This window comes from Rhinolophus sinicus, linkage group LG02 (assembly GCF_036562045.2).
Source record: "Rhinolophus sinicus isolate RSC01 linkage group LG02, ASM3656204v1, whole genome shotgun sequence".
Taxonomy (NCBI): domain Eukaryota; kingdom Metazoa; phylum Chordata; class Mammalia; order Chiroptera; family Rhinolophidae; genus Rhinolophus; species Rhinolophus sinicus.
In genome coordinates, this window is record NC_133752.1 from 45,470,247 (window position 1) to 45,497,820 (window position 27,574).

General features: G+C 38.6%; 2 protein-coding genes across 3 annotated transcripts in view; one reads left to right on the forward strand and one right to left on the reverse strand.

The window, feature by feature from the left end:
• Positions 1-5,338, forward strand: part of LOC109439125 (broad substrate specificity ATP-binding cassette transporter ABCG2) — a 43,981-nt gene extending 38,643 nt beyond the window's left edge. For both annotated transcript variants that reach the window (XM_074323709.1, XM_074323715.1), the window contains exons 13-16: positions 841-995; positions 2,761-2,850; positions 3,684-3,766; positions 5,141-5,338. In XM_074323709.1, the coding sequence (XP_074179810.1) occupies positions 841-995; positions 2,761-2,850; positions 3,684-3,766; positions 5,141-5,288 (476 nt within the window). In that variant the 3' untranslated portion in view covers positions 5,289-5,338. The remainder of the gene's footprint in view (positions 1-840; positions 996-2,760; positions 2,851-3,683; positions 3,767-5,140) is intronic.
• Positions 5,339-17,009: 11,671 nt separating this feature from the next.
• PKD2 (polycystin 2, transient receptor potential cation channel) overlaps positions 17,010-27,574 on the reverse strand; it is a 57,587-nt gene continuing 47,022 nt past the window's right edge. The window contains exons 11-15 of the mRNA XM_019719343.2: positions 24,262-24,383; positions 23,889-24,006; positions 22,950-23,113; positions 19,889-20,036; positions 17,010-19,539 (exon numbers count right to left, since the gene is read on the reverse strand). Of these exons, the coding sequence (XP_019574902.2) occupies positions 19,303-19,539; positions 19,889-20,036; positions 22,950-23,113; positions 23,889-24,006; positions 24,262-24,383 (789 nt within the window). The 3' untranslated portion in view covers positions 17,010-19,302. The remainder of the gene's footprint in view (positions 19,540-19,888; positions 20,037-22,949; positions 23,114-23,888; positions 24,007-24,261; positions 24,384-27,574) is intronic.

Genomic DNA, 27,574 nt, shown 5'->3' on the forward strand with positions numbered 1-27,574 from the left:
ACAAACAAATGAGAAACAAAAACTCATAGACACAGACAATAGTTTAGTGGTTACCAGAGGGTAAGAGGGGTGGGGGGTGGGAGATGAGGGTAAGGGGGATCAAATATATGGTGATGGAAGGAGAACTGACTCTGGGTGGTGAACACACAATGGGATCTATAGATGATGTAATACAGAATTGTACACCTGAAATCTATGTAATTTTACTAACAATTATCAGCCCAATAAATTTAAAAAAATCTTCAAATTGACCCATAATTGTAGCGCATTATAGTGTATAATGCATTTTTATGAAATGTAATTTCACCCCATCCTCAATCCCAAACTCTGTGTTACTTTTTCTCAGAGACTTGGGTTCTGAGGTTCTCCCTCAGGTAGTGAAACTACTGGGAGCTCACGTAATCCTCGTCTTCCCAGTTTCTTCACCAACACAGTTACAGCAAACACTGAATAATGTGGTGATGTCTGGGTGAAAAGGGTGTGCTCCTGACAATTCTCCTTCTCTGAAGAGAAGCCAGTAGAATTCTGACCAGGTGTGCTGCCTCCAGATCTCCATCTCAGGCACTCAGAAATTGTTAATAATTCCACATAAAGAAGCATAGGTGTTACATGGCAAAGTGCTAATGCAGTAAGTATAAAATAGAAAATTGCATGATCATTTTATGCAATTATATGGGGTGGGGGGAGATCAATGAAATTAGTGACCCAGGATGGTTTGGTAGGGGATGAATTTTTTCATTCTGCTATCAGTTTCTCAAAATAGAGTATTATTTGCACAATAAAAAAAACGAGGTACACAGTGACCTAGGCAGTTGGATTAACCCCTTCTGTCTTCCTAAGGATTGAAACCAGTGGTGGAGTCCTTCTTCATCATGATGTTTACTCTGGCGATGGTGGCTTATACGGCCAGTTCTATGTCACTGGCCATAGCAGCAGGTCAGAGTGTGGTATCCATAGCAACACTTCTCATGACCATCTCTTTTGTGTTTATGATGGTGAGTAGAAACAGTGCTTCTCTGAGAAGTAATTATTGCCTCTCGTTCCTTCCTGGTAATTTGCCTTTCATGGAAAATCTGCTTGGAGGATTCTGTAAATGGGACCCTTAGCTTTAAGGAAAGCATATATTAAAGTATAGCTCATATTAGGGAATGTACCAGCTTTTTCTGGACTCTTACCCAGCCTTTTTTGCTCTGTTCCAATATGGTTACTACAACTTTAGTTAACATGTTTTTACAAATGAGATTTTAAATGATGCTTCTTGGTGACATATAGTGAAACCTTGATAAATGGGAACTGCAAAACCCAGAAAATTTTTATTGGAAGATTCCCTTATAAAAACAATAGGTTAATTGCCTAAATTTTATGGTGGTGTTAGTGAACTGTTGTCTTATTTAACGAACAACTGAAATGGTTTGGATGGATCAAATACTTTCCAAGGGAAAAGCTAAGCTCCATGAGAAATAAAACAGTATGTGGTATGGGTCATCTATCTTGGGTACCCTCCTATATTTTGAAAAGGAGTGTTTGAAAAATACTGAAAATTCCAAAGTCCACACAGTACTAAGGCCCCTCCTTTCTGGGTTCTTGACATTCTCTTATATCAATATATCTAGGCATTTTCTTTAATGATTACTTAATCCTAAGCTTACGTGCTCCTAAATTTTGCAGAAACATAGATGTATGAACAGGTGAAAGGAACCAGTTGTCACATATCCCCTCCTACATGGAGTAAACAGGAATGCTTAGCCTATTTACTTACTACCCAAGTCCTTTCTGCTAGAGCAGGAGTAGATATCTTTAAAAGTTTGTAATTAGCACAAAAAATTGCTATTGAAAACTACCAATATAAATATTATTGAGAACATGATAATCCTTGTACATATTTCCTAAAATGGCATCCAATAAAGAATATGTCCTTGGATAATATAAAAATGTTTTGTTTGATATGTTAGAGCCTTTGATTATGACTTTAATGCTTTATGCATAAAACTTTTAAAACCATATTTTACTGAGAGATGTTATACACTTGGTTAGATCAAGTTACAATGTGTGTAGTGACACCAGCAACATTGTCATTGTTATGCCCGTCCCCCATGGCAGTGCCAGTGAGGAGAAGTTTTGTATGAACCTCTTCTTATGTACCCGTCTGTTGCTGGAGCGGTCCTTCCTGGGGTCTCCATTGCAATACTGCTTTTTGTTGCTTTAAATGAAGGTGTTTACCATATTTTATGCTATACTTCACCACGTTATACTGTGTACCAGTCTAGGCTATGGGTTACTTTAGGCATGCGTTCTGAACCCAAAATTGTTCCTAAAGTCATTGGGAGATAGAATGCAAACCCTGTAAACAACAAAGTTTATTGTGTTATGAAGTAGAGAGGGGCATGAGGGGCTCAGGATATGTTCATTATGTCTGTTGGTGGGAACGTACAGTGGTCGTATCATTAGAACAGGCAGTACTTATGGACCTTCCATTGTGCGCAGTCACAGAGAAAGTAAAGCCGTAACAAGGAATTTCTAATTAAAGGAAACACAGATATATTGTCATTCCTTTAAAACCATAAACAACCTCAGCTATAGAGAGGAATATCCATGCAAAGAGGATATGCTGAGTCTTTAGATGAGTGGACAAAATTTCCAGAAAGACTTGGCCCCAGCAGAAGTGTTTACAAGGTTGTACGGTACCTAAAGAGGGTATTCTCTAGAATTCTTCATGAAATCACTCCACCAGTCTTGATTCTTCATATTTGCTCTTTGTAGATCTTTTCTGGGCTGTTGGTCAATCTCAAAACAATAGTGCCGTGGCTGTCATGGCTTCAGTACTTCAGCATTCCTCGATACGGCTATACGGTAAGTTTTCCTCCTCTATTACCATGGCTGGGTCATTGTTCCCAAGCTAGGAACAACCAAAATAAAGCCTGACCATCTCATGTCCCCAGACAAGGACTTGGAGGTGTTCAGGAAATCATTTGGGGACCAATGAAGGAGAGTTATCTATTAAGTCTTAGGTCACCATGATGATCACCTGAGTTTTCCCCAGTCACCCTGCTGTTTGAGGTGAAGGGTGGGGAGATATGTCATAGTGAAGGAGAAAGATTGACCACTTGTTGTAAAAAAAAAAAATGGGTTTGCTTTTAAGGGCAACAGGAAATAGTTGAGACAATGGGAGACTGTTATTCATATTTTATGCATATATTGAAAGGGAATTTGGAAGAAAAACCAAGACCATATAATATATACAGCCACTATTGGCTTTAGAAAGGTAATCAGCTCCAAAGAATTATAAGTGGTTTTGATTAAAACAGACAATAATGATATAATATGTGTTACCATAAATTAAGAAAAGTTACTGAGTATCATTATATCATCTTAATTGTAGTGTTCACAGTGTTATAACACTGGGGAGAGAAAAACGAAGGAGTTCTGGGGTTACAGCCAGAGGTCTCCCCTCTTGGCCAAATACTTTATTTCCTTTGTATTAGAAGCCAAAATTCACCTCAAGGCCTCTTCATTGCCAGGATAACTCATGTTAGTTACTTTGGTGTGACGAAGATTGTGCATATGAAGTTTGGTTTGTTTTCAGAAATAACAATAAAGATGAAAGTAGCAAGATGGGATTGTGATAATTCTTTGCAAAGTCTTTTAAAACTATTTACCTTGCCCCACTCCCCGTTGTGTTATAGGCTTTGCGGCATAATGAATTTTTGGGACAGAACTTCTGCCCGGGACTCAATGTAACAGCAAACAATACCTGTAGCTTTGCCATGTAAGTTTACACTCAGTGCCGTAATGGGTTTGCTTACTGTGTGGTGTGATGTAGAAAGGCCACTGGGCTCAGAGCTGGTGTGAGTCCCTTCAGGTCTGTGAGTGCTGTGAGCTAAGTTTTCTTATCTGTAATGCGATAAGATAACAAAGATAATTGTTTATTAATGCATGTGAAAGTGCTGTACAATTTGTAGGTATTCTACTACAGTCAGATTGTATTTATGTTGGAGAAATGGTTCTTGTGTGTTGTTTGTTTTGGACCCTTTAAAAGTTCCTTTTGTTGTTTTGATTGTGGGTGTGAGTTTTGATTTTCAGAACATCTGAGTTTGAAATGAGCTGCTTTGGTGTTTTAGCAACGCCTTGCAGTATCCACACTGTATGTCTCATGTGAAGTGTGTGGATCCACAAACACGGCTCCTGGGAGCCCAACCCATGGTCAGGAGTAAGAGCTCAAAGGGCAGCAGAAGCGGAAAGGGGTGAACCTTTTCCTGCCACACTCTACCCACATTATTCAAGGGTCAGTGTATTGCCAAAAAACCTCTATAAAGAGAAGTATTCTGCCCACTTGTGCTCTTTTCATTTGGGTATGACATTTGTTTTGGAACTAGTAAATGCCAAGAGTCATACAAATATGGTACCAGGTAATAGCTGTGTCTGTATTTTTAGTACCGGGGCTTGTCTCACCTGTGGCAGGTACTGCATCCTGCCCTCCTCCAGCTACAAGGCCTACACCTGATTACGGGGCCTGCTGGTGAGGTCTTGTCGCCGAGCCTCTGAGATGCTCATTCCACTCTTGGTTGCAAGAGCTGAGCAAGTTTAACTGGCAGGAAGCCCTTCCTCGCCTCTCCTCCTAGTTGGAATTCTTAGCCTGCCGTCTTTTGTATGGGTGGTTTGTGGGTAATGAGTTCCCTACAGGGCGTTGATCATTTTTGTGAGAGCGCTAGATGTCACGTGTTAAAGCTGAGGTTTTCCCCATCAGGAGTAAGTGAAAAATTACTTGGTAAATGTTTCTGCCCTTTGAAGAGAGCAGCATCATAGATTTGGAAACAAATGAATCTGGAGAGGCAACCTACTTCAAAGTGTGAGTCTGTGAACCTGACTAAGTTCCTTAAACCTTATCTCTTCATGTCTTGAATGTGTATAATATTTACCCCATTGGATTATATTAGGAATTAACTGAAGCGTTATGTGCAGGTTGCTTAGCATAATATCTAGCAGAATTGTAAGTGCTCATTGTTACCTATTTTATATAAAGGGATAGTTATATAAGGCTTGATAACCTATATGCTTCTTTAACAAAGGAACAATGAATATATTGAGTAAAATTGGACAGATGGTGAGAATGAAGTCACATTCTGTTTCTGTTGCATTTCAGCTGTACCGGCGAGGAATACTTGATAAACCAGGGCATCGACCTCTCACCTTGGGGCCTGTGGAAGAATCACGTGGCCTTGGCGTGCATGATTGTTATCTTCCTTACAATTGCCTACCTAAAGTTGTTATTTCTTAAGAAATTTTCCTAAATTCCTTCTAATTTACATAACTTATCTACAATTAAAATGGAGCACCTTGATTTAAGCATTTAATGGAGTTTTTTTTCTTTCATTTACCATCATACTGTTCTGCAGCCAGAATTATTTTCAACAGAAACTTTCATAGAAATCACATGAGCTGAATTACATCTTAAATTACCTAAGTCATAAACTAGTGATATTCTGTACTGCTGATAATATCAGTTAGACAGTTACTAGTTAGACAGTAACCACAAGAGAGAAGTGTAGTTTACTTTATTGACCTAAAGAAGAACTGAATCTAGAATCTCGTGACAAGTTACTAATATCTCTGATATAAGTTTCCTCATCTTTAAAAGGAATAGGTGGGTTAGTTGCCCTCTAGCTTCAATATTGCATGAATTTATAAAGTGACATTATTTAATAAGTAAATAACAAATGTATTGATGCTGTAATTGAAGTATGAAATCTAAACTATGTTGGAAAAACTCAGTGTTATTTATAATGTAGAAAAGCCATTATGATAGAAAAAGCTTTGATTAGCCATGTAAGGTGAGTAGGTCTTACTGAGATTTATCTATTGTGGAATTAGACTATCCCAGGGGTCCTGGCTGGGCCTTTGGACTGCAGGTGTAGAGAGCCGGGAACCTGGTGACTTACCCTTCCTGGGGTGGTTCAGTGGTAGGATCTGGGTGTGCATCAGATCACCTGGGAACTTGGCTCAAATGCAGATGTCTGGGCCTGCGAGCCCAGCTGCATCCATATCTCCAGGGCACCAACATAAAGAACTTTATGCCAGGAGTTGGTAATTTCCAAGTTCTTTCCCAGCTCTGCGTATTTTACTTATGATATAATAACTGCTATAACTGGCCCTGTATAGGTTCTTTTCTTCCCCACATGTACATCTCATTTATTTTGATATTATTCTAACTTTTATACTAATAAGTATTTTTTAACTTCTTTTTTATTGAGCGGTAATGTAATAAAAAGTACAGTCCCTTTGTCATAAAAGGATCACATCCATGCAGGTGATGAGAAAGGAATTACCAGCGTGTGGAAGCCTCTCTCAGGCCCCTGTACCAGTTACTACTTCCCCATGTGTCTCTGGGTTATTGTGAAATGAAGCGTGTATACTCCCCTCTGTGCTATCATCAGAGCATCACTGCAGCTCAGTTTTGTGTTCCTGTGTGGGTAGGTACAACCTTAATTATATCCCCTCTCCTCCTTTTCATAAACTATTAGATTTGGAATAATTTTAGATTTACAGAAAAGTTACAAGGTAGTGTAGAATGTTCCCATGTACCCTTTGCCCAGCTTCTCTTAATGTTAACACTTTATATACCATTTTATATGTCAAAACTAAGAAGTTAACATTGGTACATTATTGTTGATTAAACTGAGCACTTTATTCATGTCACCACTTTTCCATTAATACTCTTTTACTGTGCCAGGATCCAGTTCAGGTGATCACATTGCATTTAATCTCATTTTTAAAAGTTAGTATTTTTCAGTATTACATGAATTAAGTTAACTGAGGATCACCAGCGTGTAGACCCCCCGTGACTGGTCATGTTGGAATGTCATTTAGCATCAGCAGGTGCCCTGCCATATTGTTGCTGCATCATTCTAGGGACATAGCATTCCATTTTCTCTTTGAATTTTAAGGAACATTTTTCTTTTGTTTTTGATGACGTTTAATTAATACATCATCTTGTAACACATTATCACATTTTCTTTTTACCTGTTTATTATATAACCATCAGGGTTAATCAGTTTTTCCTGTTGTTGGTATAGTTCCTTCTTTCAACATAACCCTGTCTTACTCACAGTTCTCTGTATACGCTATTCCTCACATAGGAACAAACATATTAACAGAGAACTCTGTATATATACATATGTAGATATACACAGAGAGAAATATATATCTATACTTCATACACTAAATATACTTAAGAAATAAAATAAGAACAAAATAAGAAAACAAAACAGAAACTCATGAAAATATATATACTTAAGAAATAAAAAAGCCAAAAATATTAACACTACCCATTTTAAAACTAATAAGAATTAAATATATCTTATTATACTTACCTTCCCTTTGTATTACAGTTATATTTTTTATATAATTCTGTTTTAATTATTATGGTAAGAAACATACATAAAATTTACCATCTTAAACGTTTTTATGTTAACCATTTTAAAAACAATAAGTATTCGTAAAAGCATAAGTCCTATAAAATAGAAAGAATAATATTATAGAAATTCACTTCAGAATATGTCTATATTCTTTTGAATTTTGTTCTTCTTGTATGTCAGAAGAACTAATCTATATTGGAGAGGATAAATTAATTACTTTGGTTTAAAATAAAAGAAACGTCAGGATACACAAATGTTAGCTATATTTTCACTCCTGCAGTAGCTGTCGTTGGGCTTTCAAAAAAGAGTGCAAGAAAACCTGGTATGGAAGGCTCCTTGGCGCATTGATTGACGTAATAAGAAAGAAAGGAAAAATGAAAAGTGGGTAGGTTGAGAGGGTTGTCAAAAAGGGACCTGACTTGTTCATCTGTTTCCTCATCTTTGAAGCCATTCTTCATGGTCTTTAGCTTTGATTTTATTAACTTCAATACCATTTACATATATTTGAAACGTAGCATTATTTATATTTATAAGACATCTTCAGGACACTCCAGTGCTTGCTCAGTGGGCCCCAGAACAGACTAGTCAAGGTAGCAGGGATGGAGGGTGCTCATGGTCCAACAGCGTGGGCTCTCACCACTGCTGATCTTCTGGTAGCAACTACTGATGCCTGAGCTGTCAGTGGCAGGAGTTGATGCTAAGCTCTCCATATGGCTCTGTCCTTTAGAACAGCCAGGCATTTGGTGACAAGCTGAAAACATGCAATACCTATTGTCCCTGAAGTCTGTGAGAATCACTGTCTTGGGCTATGGGTCCTACTGGTGGCTCTAACTTTATAGAAATTCTGTGCTTTCTGTTTTAGTTTGCAGGCCCTGTTGCAGAACTGTAATGTTTTATCATATCTCTTGTACACTCTGTCAAAGGAAGTTTTCTTTTCAATGTAGCAGTAGGATTATAGGAGGTCATTGGCTTGAGAGCATGTCCAAGTTATTGTAGGGTGAATATTTTTGACTGATATTCATGGTAAAAAACATATTCATATTGCATATTGATATTACAACCCATTTCTTATATGCACACAAATAATCCAAACAAGTATCATGTAGTGAATTCTGAATTTTTGAAAATAGGGTTTAAGTAAAACTATTTTATAGGCTCGCCAATAAAGTGAATATGTAATCAATAAACACTTCCAAAAGGTTATATAATTTTATATGCCCTTTACTTATTTTTAGTGTCCTTTTTGATAAATTATATAGTTATGCTGCTAATATTGCTTTTTTTGATTGATGAGTGTTTTACTTATTTAATATGATTTTTTAAAAAATATAGCTAACATACAGTATTAAATTAGTCTCAGGTGTACACCATAGTTATTCAACATTTATATACCTAAAGAAGTGATCACCATGATAAGTCCAGCATCCATCTGACACTGTATCACACTATCACAATATTATTGACTATATTCTCTATGCTCTACATTATATCCCCATAACTTATTTGATTTATACCTGGAAATTTGGACTTCTTATTCCCCTTCAGTTCCCCTCCTCCTTTTTAATGTTTCAATTACAGTCGACATTCAATATTATATTCATTTCAGGTGTACAGCATAGTAGATATTTATATAATTTCAGAAATGATCCCCCTGACTAACCTAGTTCCCACCTGGCACTATGCATAGTTACTGCCATATTATTGACTATATTACCTATGCTTTACTTTATATCCCTATGACTATTTTGTAACTACTAATTTGTACTTCTTACTCCCTTCACCTTTTTTACCCTGCCCCCAACCCCTTCCCATCTATCACTCCAACAAATCTAGTACCCATCTGACACCATAGATGGTTATTAAAATATTATTGACTGTAATTTTTATGCTAAGCCCTACATTCGCATAACTACTTTGTAACAACCAATTTGTACTTCTTAATTCCTTTCTCTTTTTTCACCCACCCGCCTACCCCCTCCCATTTTGCAACCATCAAAATGTTTTGTGTATCTATGAGTTTGTTTTGTAGTTTATTTTGTTTTTTAGATTCCACATATAAGCGAAATCACATTACATCTGTCTTTCTCTGTCTGACATTCCACTCAGCACAATACTCTCCAAGTCCATCCATGCTGCCACAGATGGCAAGAACCCATTCCCTTCCATGGCCAAGCAATATTCCATTGCATATGTGTACCACCTCCTCTTTATGCATTCATTTATCGATGGGCACCCAGGCTGCCTCCACATCTTAGCCATTGTAAACAATGCTGCAACGAACATATGGATGCACACATCCCCTGGAAGTAGCGTTTTGATTTCTTCAGATAAAAACCCAGAAGTGGGATTAATTAGGTCTTTCCTCATCTCTTATAGCCTTTGTTTTAAAGTCTATTTTGTCTGGTAAAAGTTTTGCTACCCCAGCTTTTTCTTTCTTTCATTTTCCATTTTTGTCTGTGCATGTCATTCAATCTGAAGTGATTTTCCTGTAGGCAGCATAGTTTTAAGGGTTTTGTTTTATTATCCATTCAGCTCTCCTATGTCTTTTGATTAGAGCATTCAATCCATTTACATGGAAAGTAATTGTTGATATTCAGCTATTGCCATTTTATTATTCATAAATTAATTTTGATCTTGTGTGTGTGTGTGTCCACCTTAAAGGAGTCCCTCTAACATTCCTTGTAATAACTGGTTTGGTGGTGATGCACTCCTTTAGCTTTTTGTTGTTTGGGAATCTCTTTATCCGTCCTTTGATTTTAAATGATAGCCTTGCTGAGTAGAATAATCTTGGTTGTAGGTCCTTGATTTTTATCACATTGAATATTTTGTGCCACTCCCTCCTGGCCTGCAAAGTTTCTGAGAAATCAGCTAGCTGATAGTCTTACAGGGAGCTCCCTTATAGGTTAATAGTTGCCTTTCTCTTGCTGCTTTTAGAATTCTCTCTTTGTCTTTAATCTTTGCCATTTTAATTATAATGTGTCTTGGGAGTGGGCCTGTTTGGGTTTATCTTGGTTAGGACTCTGTGCTTCTTTGACTTGTATTATCTATTTCCTTCACCAGGTTAGGAAAGTTTTCAGTCATTACTTCTTCAAATAGGTTCTCAATCCCTTGCTTGCTCTCTTTTCCTTCTGGTACCCCTATGATACAAATAGTGTTGCGTTTGGTATTGTCCCAGAGACCTCTTATTTTGGATTCTTTTTTTCTTTTTGCAGTTCTGATTGGGTGTTTTCTGCTACCTTGTCTTTCAAATCTCTGTTTTGGTCCTCTGCTTCATCCAGTCTGTTGGTGTTTCCTTCTAATGTATTCTTCATTTCAGTTACTGTACACTTCTTCTCTGACTTGTTCTTTCTTATGGTTTCTATGTCCTTTTTTATACTTGCTATCTCTTTGTTGAATTTGTCACTAAGTTCCTTGTGCATCCTTAAAACTATTATTTTGAACTCTGTATCTTGTAGGTTGCTGGCTTCCATTTCGTTTAGTTCTTTTTCTGGAGTTTTCTCCTTTGATTTGGGATGTATTTCTTTGTTTCCTCATTTTGCCTGCCTCTCTGTGTTTGTTTCTATGTATTAGGTAGATTTGCTATGTCTCCCAGTCTTGGCTGGGTGGCCTTATGTAGTATGTGCGGTGTGGGGCCCTCGCATAGTCTCCCTGGTCACTTGCTCTGGGTGTCCAGGAGTGTCCCTTATGTGGGTTGTGTGTGCCCTTTTGTTATAATTGAACCTTGATTACTATGGGCATGTCAGTTGGTGGGATTGATCCTCAGTCTGTCTGTGGGGTTTGGCCACATCTACAGCTTATGGGCTGCTGTGATGGAGGCTTACCCCACTGAGTCAGATTCACTTTAGTGGGCTTTGGTGCCTGTTGAGACCATCCTTTTGGCTTGCTGCCTCTGGGGCTAATTGGGTGGTGCTCTGCTGTGCTCTGAAGCCAAATTCCCAGTGTGTTGGTTTTGAAGTCTCTTGGGAGGGGCTCCAATGGAGGCACAGGACACACACTAGTTGTGACTGGCTGGGCACAACTTGGTAGGAGGTGCAAAGCAATCTGTGGCTATAAACGTGGAGGTGCATGGGAGAGGTCATGCTACAAACTGAGGATGGCTGCCACCAGTACCAGGTCTGGGGTAACTCCACAAAAAGCCAGTACACTCCAAGGCCTGCTGCCACCTTCTAGCCCCTGTAAGGTTCAGCTGCTGATAAAGCCTCGGGTGTTACACGAATTGGGTGAGGCAGGGTCTCAGGGAGTCACTAGAGTGGGAAGAGTTGTGGTCACCAAGTTACTGTAGATTCTGATTTGGTGACAGTGCTGGGCCTGGAGTGACTCAGCAAAAGTCTCAGAGCACACTGAAGCCAGTCACCACTCGCCCGGGGCACATGGACTCTGATAGTTTTCCAAGAAAGAGTACAATGTGACTGGCTGCTCTCTGAGAAAGTGCCTCTGACATTGCGGGAGTTGGTGGGGTGGGGTCTCAGAATCAGCAGCAGAACTCACCGTCCAATCAGATTCAGATTTGGCCGTGGTGGGGATGGGCTCAGCACAGGAAAGACGTCACCGACCTGTGTGCTGTAAAGGAGGAGGATCTCACACAGTCAGGAAAATGCCGACTGTCCTCCAGTCCTCCCACAAAAGCCACATAACTCAGTCTGCCATGCCACATTGCTCCGACACCTCCCAAGTCACCCTCCTTCCACTGGAGCCCAAGGTGAGTACCTGCGAGCCAATGCGTCTGTGTGCGGGCTGTTTAAGAAGATGGCTGGGTTTCCCGCAGCCTTCTGTACCACCCAGATGGCCAAATCCACACTGTTTTTCACAGCCACATGTTGCGGGGGCTCCTTTTCCCGGCACCAGTACTCCAGGCTGGGGAGCCTGGTGTGGGGGGCTGAGGTCCCTCCCTCCTCTGGGGGAACCTCTGTGGCCGAGATATCCCTCTGGATTCTCAACTGCCACAGGGACGTTTGGGGCCCATTCTGCGTCTCCACCCCTCCTAACAGTCTCGTTGTGGCTTCTTTAAATTTTTGGTCAGAAGACTTCTGTTAGGCTAGATTTCAGATGGTTCTCCAGGTTGATTGTTCTGTAATTTAGTTTTAATTTTAATGTGTTCATGGAACAACGCAGACACAGTATTTATTTACTCAGACATGTTGGATCGCTCTCAAAGCTTTTTTTTTTTTTAACCTGCAAAATCCTTCTTTCACTTGGCAAACCATAGAACAGCGTATCTGGGTCTCTGATAAATGACAGTTAAAAGTTGTGCTGCTCTGATCCAAGTGAGGATATGGCCCCTCAGTTTGGCCTCCTTTCTTTCTTTTGTATAAATTTTATTGGGGAATATTGGGGGACAGTGTGTTTTCTAGGGCCCATCAGCTCCAAGTTTTTGTCTTTTAGTCTAGTTGTGGAGGGCGCAGCTCAGCTCCAAGCCCAGTCGCCGTTTTCAATCTTTAGTTGCAGTGGGCACAGCCCACCATCCCATGTGGCAATCTTGTTGAGAGCTTGCACTCTAACCAACTGAGCCATCCAGCTGCCCCTCTGGAAGCTCAGCGGCAGCTTGTTGTCTTCAATCTAGTAGTGGAGGGCGCAGCTCACTGGCCCATGTGGGAATCTGGCAACCTTGTGGTTCATAGCTCGCACTCTAATCAACTGAACCATCCGGCCACCCTGGCTTCCTTTCTTTGCAAAGGAGCAAAACCTGAGGCATCATCTCAGTAATTAAGGGCTTGGCAGTATACTGTTTGAAAAACCTCAAGCTTTTCTATCTTTTTCATTTTGCAGGTGAGGTAGCTTGAATTTCAGAGACTGACCAGCCGAAAGTGACAGATTATTTCCTTGATAAGATTTGGGGTGTACTGCAGAATTACCACAGTAACTTGACAAATCACCTCTGGTGGGTCACTTTTGCAAATGTGCAGGAGCCAGGATGGGAACAGTGGGCATCACTAGAAGCTAGGGAGTTGTACTGAAAAGAAGCATTCCTGGAGCTGTGAAGAATACAGGGCCTTTTTATCACTATAGTTACTCAGGCAAATTCCCCCCATTACCCTCTTCATCATCTTCCATTCACCAGGTCTGTGAACTTGATTAACTTAGCTTAATCTGTATTTTTCTTATCCATAAAATAGGGATTCTAGTAGTATTTACCTCTGCAGAGGTGTGAGATTAAATAAAGTAATGCATGTGAAGTGCATTGGCTTACAGACGTACCTGGCTTACAGGATACACTTAATACCTTTTGGCTATTCCTCTTACATCCTACAGGACATCCCACTAGTTATTAGCATTATGCTAGTGCTACTTCATGGATGACACACTCAGAGTGACTGGAAAGCCATCCTCTAGGATGTGTAATATGCATTAAACCAGGGGTTGGTAAACTATTTGACCTGCAGGTCAAATCCTGCTCACTGCCTGTTTTTGTAACCAAAATTTTATTGGAACCCAGCAATACTCATTTATATTTGTATTGTCTATGGCTATTTTTGCACTATGATGGTAAAGTAGTTGTGACAGAAGCCGGTATGGCTCATAAAGCCTAAAATATCTACTATTTGGCCCTTTGTGTAAAGTGTAGACCCCTGCATTAAACAAAGAGTGCCTGTTCCCAACAGTTAGAATACACAAGTCCTCTCTCAATATCATTCCTACTAATCAATCCATTTGCAGAATCTGTGCTTCCTGTTTCTGCAGCTGTAGGCGCTGGCTGGATTAGAGCTCTTGAATACTCAAGAGTGGAGGAATACTTTCACCTGGGAATATAGTAGGCTTCTACTCAACCTGAAACTGTCTGCCACTTTTTCACTTTGCGATCCCCACACTGGTTGAACAGCAGACAAAGAGAGCAATTGTCACATTGGTTATCTCTGTTAGGAAAGGCTAGCTTTACTGTTACATAACAAATGCACGGCGCTAACTGGGTTTCCATGCTCAGTGTTTACAGTAAATAGGCAATCCCAACAACCACAGCCTGAAAAAGGACAAGGGAAGCAGGACTTTGAGCCCTCAGCAAAAGTGTGGATCAATGCACACCTGGCCAGCAATGAGGGAACTCTAGAAAAGCTGGGAGAGAGGAGAGAGAGGAGAAAAAATTGTGGCCTTGTGACAAGCAACAGCAATGGGGACTAGCTTGTTCCACTAACCCTCCTGTATTGTATGATTTAGAGATCATATCTGGCCTCCCTCAAAAAGTCCGGAGTGGACTTAATGTGGGCATGAGTGAATCTGAGTGGTGAAGGCGTGGAGGAGGTAGGTGCTGTCGGTGCTCTGAGTCACGTAGCCTCTGCACCTCTGACTTCCATTGCAGCTATGTGAACAGTTCCATGTGATCTCAGATCATGTTGACAGCACCCTACCCCAAGCCTGCAACACAATCTCTTCACTTTTCTGCTGTGAGGCCTTCTCCAAAGCTGAACCTGCTCAACCTCAGGGCAAGCACAGCCTGAAAGGGCAGGTGTTAACACCCCTAGGCTCCCCTCAGCAAGTAGGGATTGGGGTTGGTAGACAGCTGCTCCCGCTTCATGTTCTTCAGACAGGGAATTATGGGAGGCATTCCGTAGTATACTCAGACGGAACTGAGCTCCTGCTGTCTACAGGGGCAACTTCAATCACACACCTGTATATTGGCATTCTCTCCCTTTCCGGCTCACTCTCTGTTTCCTACCCTAGTTTCCTAGTATCACCTCCCAAATAAACTATCTGAACTCAAGCCTTTGGCTTTTCTTTTAGAGGAACATAAACTAAAACACACTTCATTAAGACCAAAAACAAGAAAAGCATGTCTACTGTTACTGCTACTCTCTAACACAGTACTATCCTCCTTAGTACAAGTGAGCTGGTCTTCTACATGGAAAACCCAAAGAATCAATACAGAATCTATTAGAGCTAGCAAGGGAGTTCAAGTGTGATATATGATTAATTTATATGAAATTAGTAATTTCCTTTATATCAGCGATAATCAAATAGAAAATATAATGAAAGACAAAATTTTGTTCATAGTAGCAATAAAACCATATTAAAAAATATATAAGATCTTTAAGCAATTTTAAGAAACACTTAAAGGACATTAAGGAAGTTCTGGATAAATGGAGAGTTATGTTTCTAATATTGTGAAGATGTCAGTTTTACCCAAACTAATCAATAAATTCAATACAATTCCAATTAAATTTCAGGGGGAATTTTTCTCCACCTCACCCTAGGAACTCATCAAACTTATTTGAACACATCTATATGGAAAAATAAAGGTTCACAAAAATAGCTTAGTAAATTTTACAAAAAAAAGAAAGGGCAAAGAGCAGAACACATATAAAGAACTTACCACATAGGAAGACATACTACAAAGCCATAATAATGAAAAATATTATACTATAGGAACACTCACAAATTAGTGTAAGAGGCCAAAGAGTTCAAAAACAGACACATATATACATAAACCTGAAATATATTAGTGACACCATGAACTAGTAAGGGAAAAATTTATTTAATAGCATATTGATAAAACTGGATCATTATATAAAGAAAAATACCTATGGACCTTATGAGAAGCTACTTTAAAAAAAAAAAAAATTTTATAAGGGCTTGTTTGTCCCTAAATTGACAATTGCTGGAAAGCAAGATCTCAAATGCTCCTGAGAATGACAGTTTTGTAGCTTCTTTTATACATTTGAAATTCTGAAGTTACTCTTAAGATATATTAAAACTGTAAGTTTAATAAATAAAAGTTTGTGACCTTACAAAGGACTCTGTAACATCCCCAAACATAGGAAAAAGAAGAAATTGATTGATTTTACTATATTAAAAAAAAACCTAAGGAAACCTTGACAAAGTTATCAGTTAGATGAGAGATATTAACAGAGTCCACAACTGATAAGGAATTAATACTTAAACTCAGGAAATTTTGCAAATCAACATAAAAGACCTTGACCCAGTGGAAAAATAGGTAGTGAACAAAAACATACTGGTTTCCCATTGATCAGTGCATAAGATTTTCAGGGGGTTTAATAGGCAATTTACAGAAATGGAAACCCAAATGTTGATCAACTGTATGAGGGGATGATTCTCCTTATTAGGAATCAGAGAAATGCAAAATAAAATGAGACCTCACTTTAAAACCATTCCATTAACAGAGATTAGGTAGCTAGATGGTACCAGTGCTGGTGAGGGTTGGATAAAAGTGGTAATCTCATGCACGTAGTGGGATTGTAGATTGGTGCAGTCATTCTGGAGGGCAACCTGACCGCTCTGGGTAAAATTAGATATGTATTCACTTATACCTGGGACTCTGACTCCTGTTATGTACTCACGGAGGAACCCATGAAAACTCTACAAGGGAATTACTTACAAAGATTTGGAATAGTAGAACAATTCAAGCCAACCACTCACTATAGGAATACATAAGTAAAATGTGATGGTTTCACACTAGGAAATACTACACAATCGTCAGAATAACCTACTAGAGATACATACTGCAGAAGAAGTAACGTGTCAATCATGTTGTTTTGGGACATAAAAAGAGAAGATGACTATTGAAAGTTTAAGCCTTTACTGTTAGGCTCATGATACAAGGCAAATTATCTAATTGCTTCTACTTAGGAAACAGACAACTCTTACATCCACTTTTATATCAAGTCTTTATTAAGAAGTAAAGTGCTCAGTATTACACATTAATGAAATTCTCAATTGTTGAGAGAAACCTGCATATATAACATCTTAATAATATTAATATAGAGGGGAAGATGACAGGGGAAGGATAAGGAGGGAATTTTCCATGACTAAAGAAAACAAAAATAGGCAACTTATGGGTAAAAAGAAAGAATTTTGCAAAATTTTACAGGTGAAGTAAAAAAAAAAGTATAACAATAAGTATCATAAAAGACTTTCTAGTGACCATAATTGATATATGGCACGTGGTCAACACACATGGATACCACATAATGGCTGCACTTCAAATTGAAGTTTGTTTACATGTAACAACATGGTACACATACATAAATACATACACTCACTATCCCTGGAATGCAAACGTTAGTACCTAGTAATAAAGGACTTTTGCAGCATACTGCAAATAAAGATGGAGATGAAGCCATGGGAAATAACTGTTAAAGAAACCCAGTGTTTATCATTTCTGTAGAAGCCAACTTAGAAAGGTTTGTTGCTCATGTTTTCATTGAAGATTTGACTGACATGTTCTACCAATTAAATGAACCACATGTGCATTAAAACATAGCATTTAAAAACAGGCCCCTCTTCTATTGTTTTCCAAATGAGTTATTCACCAGCACTGAATGCTCTCTTGCTTATCCTATTAGCTCTCAGGTCATCTTATTCAAAACTTTCGAAAAATAAGACTTTTATTTTTTACTGAGAAACGGATTTCTTCCCCATAAATTTGCTGAGACCTCTCCTAATGACAAAAAAATTGCTGCAAACTCAAACTTTGGCTGATACTGTGTTTCCCCAAAAATAAGACTGGGTCTTATATTAAGGTTTGCTCCAAAAAACTTATTAGGGCTTATGTTCAGGGTATGTCATCCTGAAAAATCATGCTAGAGCTTATTTTCCAGTTAGGTCTTATTTTCGGGGAAACACGGTAGTTTCTGATAATGGATGAACTTTCAATATCAAAAGCTCCTTTTCATTAAATTGAGCTCATTTAGATTAGAAATTCTAGTTTTGAAATGCAGAACTAAGAGTATTTGAGATGTGTATTCTTTAAACAGTACAAAACTCAAATTTTAGTTTTACAGTATTTTTATATAAATTTAGAACACATTTAACATTTTATTTAAAATGAACAAATTTGCTGAGCGAAAACTTTCAATGTGTACTAAAAATTTTAGTTAAGTTGTCCATTCTAGATTAGTTCAACATTACAGTTACTTGCAAATAAGTTGAGTCATATGGGAAAGAGAATATATGAATGAATCTTTATACTAAACCAATTATGAGAAAAATTCCAACTTAGTGATATGGCTCCTTCCGGTTCTCCTGTTATGATTAGAGATGACATTTTAACCCATAACTGATCTTTGGTGATTTCATGCAGCTCATTTCAAATGAGAGCAAAAATAGTGTAAAAATTAAGTGAAACGGTTATTCCAACAGACGTTAGATATGATAAAATAACAAAAAAGCATGGTATTCAACATTTACCTTAACCATTCATACGAAATTTAGCATAATGACTACGTACCCATTCTATTGTTTGGAGTTCTTTTCTAGCTCATCTTTTAGAAAAGTTTACCCCAGGAAGGTAGTTGAAATAAAAGGCTCCTTTTAAAAAAGAAAGCTGTGTAGTAAGCCCATGACCTCAGCCTGAGTGAGAAGGAATGCCCCTACTTTCCCTTCACACACTGGGCAAAAATGACAATACTGATTTTTGTGATTGAAAATAAAACTCAGAAGCCTTTTGACAGTTCTCTTCTAGCTTTAAAAGGCGACTTCATTGTAAACTGAAAAGACTCAGTCATGGTAGCAAGTGGGTATACCACTCTGAATACTTTACAAAGATGTTGTTTCTGTACTCAATATTTACAACTAATTTCTTATATGAGAAAAAGTAAAAAGTCTTCTTTGATCCATGGGAAAAATTTATCTAAAATAAATTAAAGTGCAGAAGAATTAACAATTAGTCACAAAGACCAGCATTATATGGTGGTGAGGGCATATAAATAAGCAGGGCTTGGAATAACATCGTTTAGTTATAACTTTGATGCCGTAGGAACTAAACTCTTACTTATGTCAATTAGCCTATGGTAACATTGGTTTCGTTATACGCGTTTCACCACAGTTCGAAGAACCTATCAGCAATGTTAAGTGAGGACTTACTGTCGTGTCCTTGCTATGGAAACTCAGGACAGCCGCCTTCTCATCTATTAGGAACACATTTATTATACTAACAAACATCCTACACGTGGATATTGGAACTGCCGGTTCCACCTCCGCCTTCTATTCCTTCCGTGGATTGAGAGGAAGAAGGGCGGGAACTTCTGGGGCGAGGCTGACCATTTAGTCCCACGGGTGTGCCTAAACCATGACTTATTTGGGAAGCTGCATCATCGCATTCCCAGCGTTCCAACTCTTCCCGCACTAGCCGTTCCATCTGTTCCCTGTGGATTTCACTGTCATGACCTAGCCTTTCATCCTAATAAACGAAAAAGAAACCAGAATGTTAAGGGTAGATTGATGCATATTCTTGAACTTAGAAATTGCCTGAGGAAATTTAGGGGCCAAATAATCTGCTTGTAATTAGGTAAGGCTGAAGATTTACAGCACATAACAGCAATTCCCAGTTACTAGAGGAAATGTTTTTGCTTAATTCTACCATCCAAGGGAAGGTAGGCGTGTGGAGTATGAAGAAAGTAACATCTTTAGACTATGAATTGATCTATAGCTATGGAGACAGAGAAACCTCTCAGATTAAGGCTTACAAAATAATGACAACCTTGATATTTGATAGAATGGGAGTGTTTGTGTTGCAGATGACCACTTACCTCGGCCACCCCGTCCAGCAGCCTTCCCAGCACCTCCCTTCTCTTCAGTTTGGCCCGCTCCATGATCTCCAGCTTCACTATGACAGCATCTATCTTGGAGACAATGCTGCCGATGGAGTGTTCCATTCGGTCCACTCTTCTCACGAGGCTGTAGGAAACCACAGTGGGGAGGGACAAAGCCACCTTGCATTGTTGTCTTTTCAGCCCAGTTGGCTTTTCAAATGGAAGTGCTAAGATTTTGTTTTAAACAGTATGATCATCAGAAACATTTTCCTTGTAGTCTCAAACTTTAGAGATAAACTCTCATACATTGCTGGTGGAAAGAAAGCCTCTGCAAGTCAACATGGTATCAGACGTCTTTAAAATGTATGCCTACTTTCTATTCAGATAGTCTTTTTTTCTGAAAAGTTTCTAAAGTAAATAATTAAGCATATGTGTGATTTTTGGCTACCAGGATATTCAAGAGAGTTTTACTTATTAAGAATATGACAATGAAAAATGACTACATTAAATAATTAATACAAGATTATTTAATGTGTTGTTGTTCATGTATACAATGGAATTCTGAGCCAACACCAGAAATTATATTGCAACAGAATATTTAATGAAGTAGAGTGATGTTGACAATATAGTAAGCAAATAAAGCAGTTAGAAATCAGTATGTTCACCTATGATCCCATTATTTTGAATAAGCAAAATGTTATATAAATACTTTAAAAATATAATAGAAGATAACTTCTGGAATGGGCTTTGTAGGCCCTCTCCCAGTGAAAGAACCATAACTGTTAAATATATATATATATTTTTTTTTAATAGTTTTAATTTCTGGAAATTTTCTTAAGGGCATAGAGCAAATAAAGAAGCATTTATTTAATAAAATCCACTAAATTTTAGTAAGACGAGTGAGAATCTGTGACGTTTGAGCCACAATCTGTTCCCTTTCTACTGTCCCCAGCTCAGTATGACCAAAGTACCACTCTGGTGTGTGGGGCAAAGGACACAGGGCTCCCTGGCCCCTCAGCTCCAACGGAGGGCTACAGTATCTCCCAGGGAGGTGCAGGCTGCCAGCATTTCTCATCCCTACATCTCTAGCTCAAATCCATGTGGCAGAGGCTCTAATCTGGGCAAGAGTGGGTGAATATGAGGCTCTCTTTCCCCATTCAACTTCCAAGGGTAGGGTGGAGTTTCCATGCCAGGAGAGACAGGCTGAGAAGACCACAGGCTACCATTCCAGCCCAATGCCTTATTTAGGAAGCAGGCCGTCACTTTGAGAGAGATGGGCTGCTCTCCTTGCCCCTAGCTCTGGAGCAGTGGCATAGAGGTTTTGCTTCTGTAGAGTCAGGCTATAAAACAGAGAGCTTCAAAGCTTCCCCCAAGTGTACTGGTTTTATTTGGAACAAAGCCTGGGGAAATTCAAGCCTAAGACTGCTCTTGAAAACAATGGTGATGGTGGTGATGGGCAATTAACAGTAGACCAGTCTTCATGAGATCAACAAATTAACTTGCTTACCAGCTAGTTTACCAGAGAGAACCAGGAAAGAGACAGCTAAGAAGAGACCTAAAGACTGGCCTCAAAAACTACCCCTCAAAGGGGCCTGCATTTAATTGGATGGGACTGTAGAGCAATTTATATCCCAACGCATTACTGAAAACAAAAGACCAAACAGCCAACAATTAGTGGAACTGAAGATAACGGAGATCAGGGAAGACAACAGAGTCCTGCTAAAGCCACTGTCTTCCCAGGATGACTGTGTGCATTGTCGTGGCTGTGCCCTCTGACAAGGGACACATCAGAGGCTTCAGCATGTGGAGGAAACAGACTTCATTAAAGAACAAACACACAAACAACAACAAAAACACACCCTGGGGGGAAGGGAAATTACTATTTAGAATTGCTGTAATATGTTATTTAACACCTTGTTTTCAATAAAAAATTATGAAAAAGAAAGAGGAAAATGTAATCTATACACAAGGGGAAAAAAGCAGGTAACAGAAACTATCTTTGAGAAGGCTCAGATAGACTTAGTAGATGAAGAGTTCAAAGTAGCTGATATAAATATAGTCAAAAGAGTAAAGGAAATCATGCTTAAATAAATAAAGGATGGTATGATGTCATTGTCTCATCAAATAGAGAATATCAATACAGAGACAGAAATTATTAAAAAGGACCAAATAGAAATTCTGGAGTTGAAAAGTACAATACATAAAATGAAAAATTCACTAGAGAGTCTCAACAATAGATTTGAGCAGGCAGAAGAATAAATTGGTAAACTTGAGATGGATGGATAGAAACTATGCAATCTGAAGAACAGAGTCAAAAAAGAATGAAGAAAAATGAACAGAGCCTAAGAGAAATATGGGATAACATTATGCACCCCAACATACACATACTGGGAGTCCCAGAAGGAAAAGAAAGGAAGGAACAGAAAAATATTTGAAGACGTATGATTAAAAATTTACTAAATTTGATGAAAATATCACACACCCAAGAAGCTTAGTGAACATCAGGTAGGATAACGGCAAAGAGATCCACACTCAGACATATCATAATAAAAATACTGAAAGGTTAAAGACAAAGAAAAAATCTTGAACGCAGCAAGAGAAAAATGACTTGTCAGATACAAGGGAAACTCAGTAAGATTAACAGCTGGCTTCTCATCAGAAACAATGGAAGCCAGAAGGAAATGAAAGTAAAATAAAAGTATCCCTAGATCAAGGAAAACTGAGAGAATTCATGCAAGCAGGCCTGCTTTAGAAGAGATGCTAAAGGAAGTTCTTCAGTCTGAAAGCAAGTGATTCCAGACAGTACTGTAATTAAAAGCACACGGAAAAACAAAGAGCACTGGTACAGGGAATTACGTAACTATGAAAGGCAGCATTGATGCATATTTCTTTTCCTTTATTCTCTTAACTGATTTAAAGAGGAACTGTACAAGACAATATGTACACAAAGGTGTTGTTAGGCCTATAACATATAGAAATATCATAATACATTTGACAATAACAGGACAAAGGAAGTGGGTAAGAGCAAAGTTGTGTATTGCAATTCCTTTATACTTACACTTGAAACTCTTCATAAGAAACTCCACTGGAGATGCTTCCCCTCCTTCTGGAGCTATGCCCACTGTCTTCATCATCCTCTTCCTCAGAGTCATCCAGGCTTCGTGGGAAACTTCGGCTGCTCATGGGACGAGGTAAAGAGCTGTGATCCAAGTCCAGGTCCTCCTGAAGAAAATGGCGTCATTGAGCAGGACCACCTGGACCCCACAGACATTTCATTGAGGGCTTGGGCCAATGAAAAATGGGTGCGTGCCCTTTACTTCAGGTTTCTTTGTGGTTATCACCTGACTGTGATTCCCATACTTTTCAATTTCATGGACTGGCAAATTTTCAAAAGTGATTTTAATTACCAGTAAGGTAATGAATTAAGCTTTTTATTATTTTTTTTCTGACTATAAAAGCCCATGTAAATTTACTTTTCAGTTTCATAATAATTATTCAAATGGAAGGCAGCTGTTTTATTTTAAATGTTAATATAAAGATCAACTAATTTTATATCTCTTGAGAAATATTTTTTTCGCACTCTCATGGATATTACGAAGTATATAACTACTCAGGTTTCTCTTTTCAAGTTGGTTACTAGAAAGCTTAGGGCCAAATGTGTAGCCCAATTTCAATAAGCATGTGTGTTTTTATGGAATGCATTTTCCACTTCATTCAGTCTAGTTTTATATTTCACTTTTGCTTTGTTTTGCTTCATTCTTCATTTTGTTTTGTTTTTTTTACATTTATGCTAACCGACTGCATTTTTATATATTAATGTGTTACATATCCTTGTTAGAATAAGCAGGGTACTAATACATAAATTGACAGAGAGAGAGAAAGAGAGATGAGGTGGGGGTTGGGGAGAGACAGAGAGAGAAGCTCACCCACTATTTAGCATGGAGTTTGAAATATCTTGGGTGCTGAATCAAATCATATTCTCTTAAACTAAACCTACCCTCTCTTTTTCCAAGTCGTCTCTCATCTGCTGATGTTCATGTTCAGTCAGTTCTTGGTCTCCATCTTGGTCATACTTTGTGAATATTGCCTCAATTTCTGCATCAGTATGGCCCTTCCTGAAATTATTGAGAGGTTATAGATGAACGCATTCACATACGTGGACCAACCCAGAGACAACAAAATGCAAGAGGAAATGAGAAATTGCTGACTCAGGGACAGTCCTCCTCTTACAATATGTTCCAGAAAGATACCCACCTCTAAGAAAAAAAAAAAAGTGTCTCTATGAGTACTTGGGCCAGAAATATCCTTATTTCCAACAATTTATCTTTGCATAAGCAACATCCCAGGTCCTCAGAAAACATAATTCTCACCCTTTGAGATCTTGGCGAAGTTCATCAAAGTTTAACTTGCCTCCCCCTTGCCGCAGACTCTCGGAAATGTCATCCACAGTATTTTTTTTTAGTTTTAGCTTGACCAAAGCTTTATGGTAGCCCTGTTGAAAAGAAAATACTTGGTTTAGTGTATTCTCCTTTTGCATTTGCTTTACCTTCCATTTACAGTAGTAACTACTGTAAACCCAGTAACCAGAAGAGTGCTTGACATAAGTTGGCCACACATCAAGTACATGTTGAATGCATGAATAACAAAAGTATCCCGATTTTTCCACAAAACTCTTGTGGAAGAGTTATATGAAAAGAGTCAAAGACTTTCAGTAAGTCAAGAACTAAGGGCCTTTTGCTCATATATGAACTCAAGTTTAGGTTATAGAAATGAAAATCGCTATATGTTTCATAGCTGTCTGCCTCAGAATATGTACGAATGTGCAACAGTTCTTACTACTGAGAAATCTGAGTCATAGATTGTTTATTTTTTATATTATCTCATAGTAATTTCCTTATATATGTTAAGCATGTAAAAAAATTAAGTAAAATGTGAATGTGGACTTTTCATTAATAAACTACAGGCTGACCTTGCTTTGCATTTTAGTGTAGGACTGTAAAAGTGCAAGCTCAAACTGTACAAAGTGATGTTAATAATCAACAGGAAAAATTATGATTGCTCCATGACCTTTAAAATTGTTTGTCAAACATTAAAACCTCCCTTTGTGTTGGTTAGAAAGTCATAGGGAAATTTAAAAAAAAAATAGTAAAATGAATATTTAGTACATTCAAATTTAAAACATTAGAAACATTGAAAATTAAAGTATTTTATTTCTTTGTAAAAACTTTTCCTAAGTTTTATCGTAAACTTATCCTAAGACCTTCTAAATCACAACATCATGCAACCACCTCTACCAATTGGACCTAAATGTTGGGATTTCAATGACACCTTCCAAAGGGGCCACCTTTCTGACTGCAAGATTCTTTTGAGATGATACGGTGCAATTTTTATGAGACTTTGGGGCTGCGTGGCAGCTCCATAGACTATGACGGTGAATATTCCCCCAAACCAAACATGGTGAGTGGGTATCCCCCAGACCACTTTTACTAAATATTTTGGCAGCCAGGCCAGTGGCTATCAAGATAAGAGTTGAGCACTGCAAAGTCAGAGATGTTATAAATAATACAAATGGAAATTTCACGCTTTCCAAACAGCAAAGAAAAGAGCCAACCACCCTGAACCACCCATATCTTAGAAGAAAATTATGATTTACACTGTGACTTCTTTCTATAACAGCACTCTGGGATCCAAAATACTGAATCACCTATGCTGAGAAGCATCTCAATTACTCACTTTGAGCAGTTCATATTAAGTTATTGAAAGGAGAAGGCACTAGAATTGCCTTTCTACTTTCCTATCCAAATAAAACAAGTTCCTTTTGCCATGTATAGAGTCTTTTGAATGTGCTAAAGGCATGAACTTGTAGCCAGATAGACCTGGGTCCAAGTCCTGGCCCAGCCAAGTGCTATGGATCAGTCCAGTGTGTGCCGTATGTGACCTTGGACATGCTTCCCTTCATGCCTCAGTTACGTCATACCTAGAGTGTGCAGAACAGCAATCAATTCACATAGCTGTCATCAGAAAGAAATGAGATAATATACATGTATTTAGCATTGTGTTATGGGGATTCGTAATGAGTCACTCCAAGATATGCCTCCGTGGTATGCAGATTGTTTTGAGCTGAAGACACCTTTAGCCTCAGGTTCAAAAGAAACTTTGCCCTTCCCTTAATTACCTAGAACAACTTGAATTAGGGGCCTTGCCATAATAAGAGATTATTAGAGATAACCTCTTTTGACCTATCTATAGGGCAGGACAAACTTTCATTTACTAACATCTGTTCTTATCATGTTGCAATGACTTTTCAAGCCCTTAAGGCACCTTACCTCATCCTTAGCTCAGGATGTCTTCTATCCCCATGTTCCCTTTCTATCTCCAAACCTCTCGTTCATGTGTCATCTCTGACTTGCTCATGTATGTGGGGTTCCCATACATATATGTGTATGTATTAAATTTGGTTATTTTTCTCTTGCTATTCTGTCTCATGTCTATGATGATTAGACGAGGCAGAAGAACCTTGAAGATAGAGGAAAGTCTGTTCCTTGCCCCCAGCTAATGCAAGGAGTAGGGTAAACTCACTGCTGGAACCCCGTGCTTCCCCACGAGGCTGCTGCAGATGAGGAGATCTTGGGGCATTTTACACATGCTGGCAGAAGGTAAGGTGCTTACCAAGGCAGCACACCCCCAGATCTCTGTCTGCAGGGTCTGGTGGAAGCGAAGGTGGTGAGAGTCTTTTCCTCTCTTCTAAATTTAGATTGGCAGGAGAAAATGTTTGTGAAAATAGTTTCTTGGGCTAGCAACTCATTTCCTTGATATGAGTACCCACAGGTTTTGTTTGTCTCTGTCTCTGTCTGGTTTCTCTCCTTTCTTCATGTTGTATGTCCTGAGAGCTGGGCCTTATGACCAGTGAGAATATTTTCTCTCTGGCCTCCACCATCCAGAGGGTGTACTTGCTAAGGTGCATCTTGCTGTCTATCCGGCCATGACTAGTTCTCTACAGAATTTTCTGTGTCTACCTGGTTCCTCCTAGAGATGGTCTATTATCTCCACCAAGTGGAGGATGCTTATGTAAATGGTGGGCAGCCAAATAGGCTGTGGATCCAAGCTTAGGGAATCTTAAACCTTACTCTGCTCAAATGGGGAAAGCATGTGATTCCCTGTGTTCTGGAACAGCTGTTTAACGACAGAACCCACCCCATATTTCTTAGGCTAACTCTGGGAATAAACATTCTTGCATCTTTTTGCAGTCTCTTCTGAGGATGCCTCTTACATCCATAGTATTGGTTTGAGTCACTATAGATCCTAATGTCAAGGCCAGACAATGGATCCTTTTAATTGGAAAAACTTCTAAATCGAAAAGAAAGAAATTTTTTTTCTTAGCTCTCATATTGTTATAAAAGCTAGTCATTAAGATTCCCTTAATATGATGGAAGGACAGGAATTAAAACAAAAATCGAAGTCTACTCAGACAGACCCCTTCCTATTTATCTTCAGACATTTACAGATACTGTAAAAAAAAAAAAAATACATCGGAAGTACAATTGTCCTGTACCTAAAAAAGAAAAATGAAAGAAAAAGAGTGGCAAAATCTTACTAAAAGACAACCTAAAATTTTATGTCTTAAGAACTCAGCTTGGTAACTGTCAGGTTGGAAGCTCCAAAATGTGGCCAGACAGAAACATG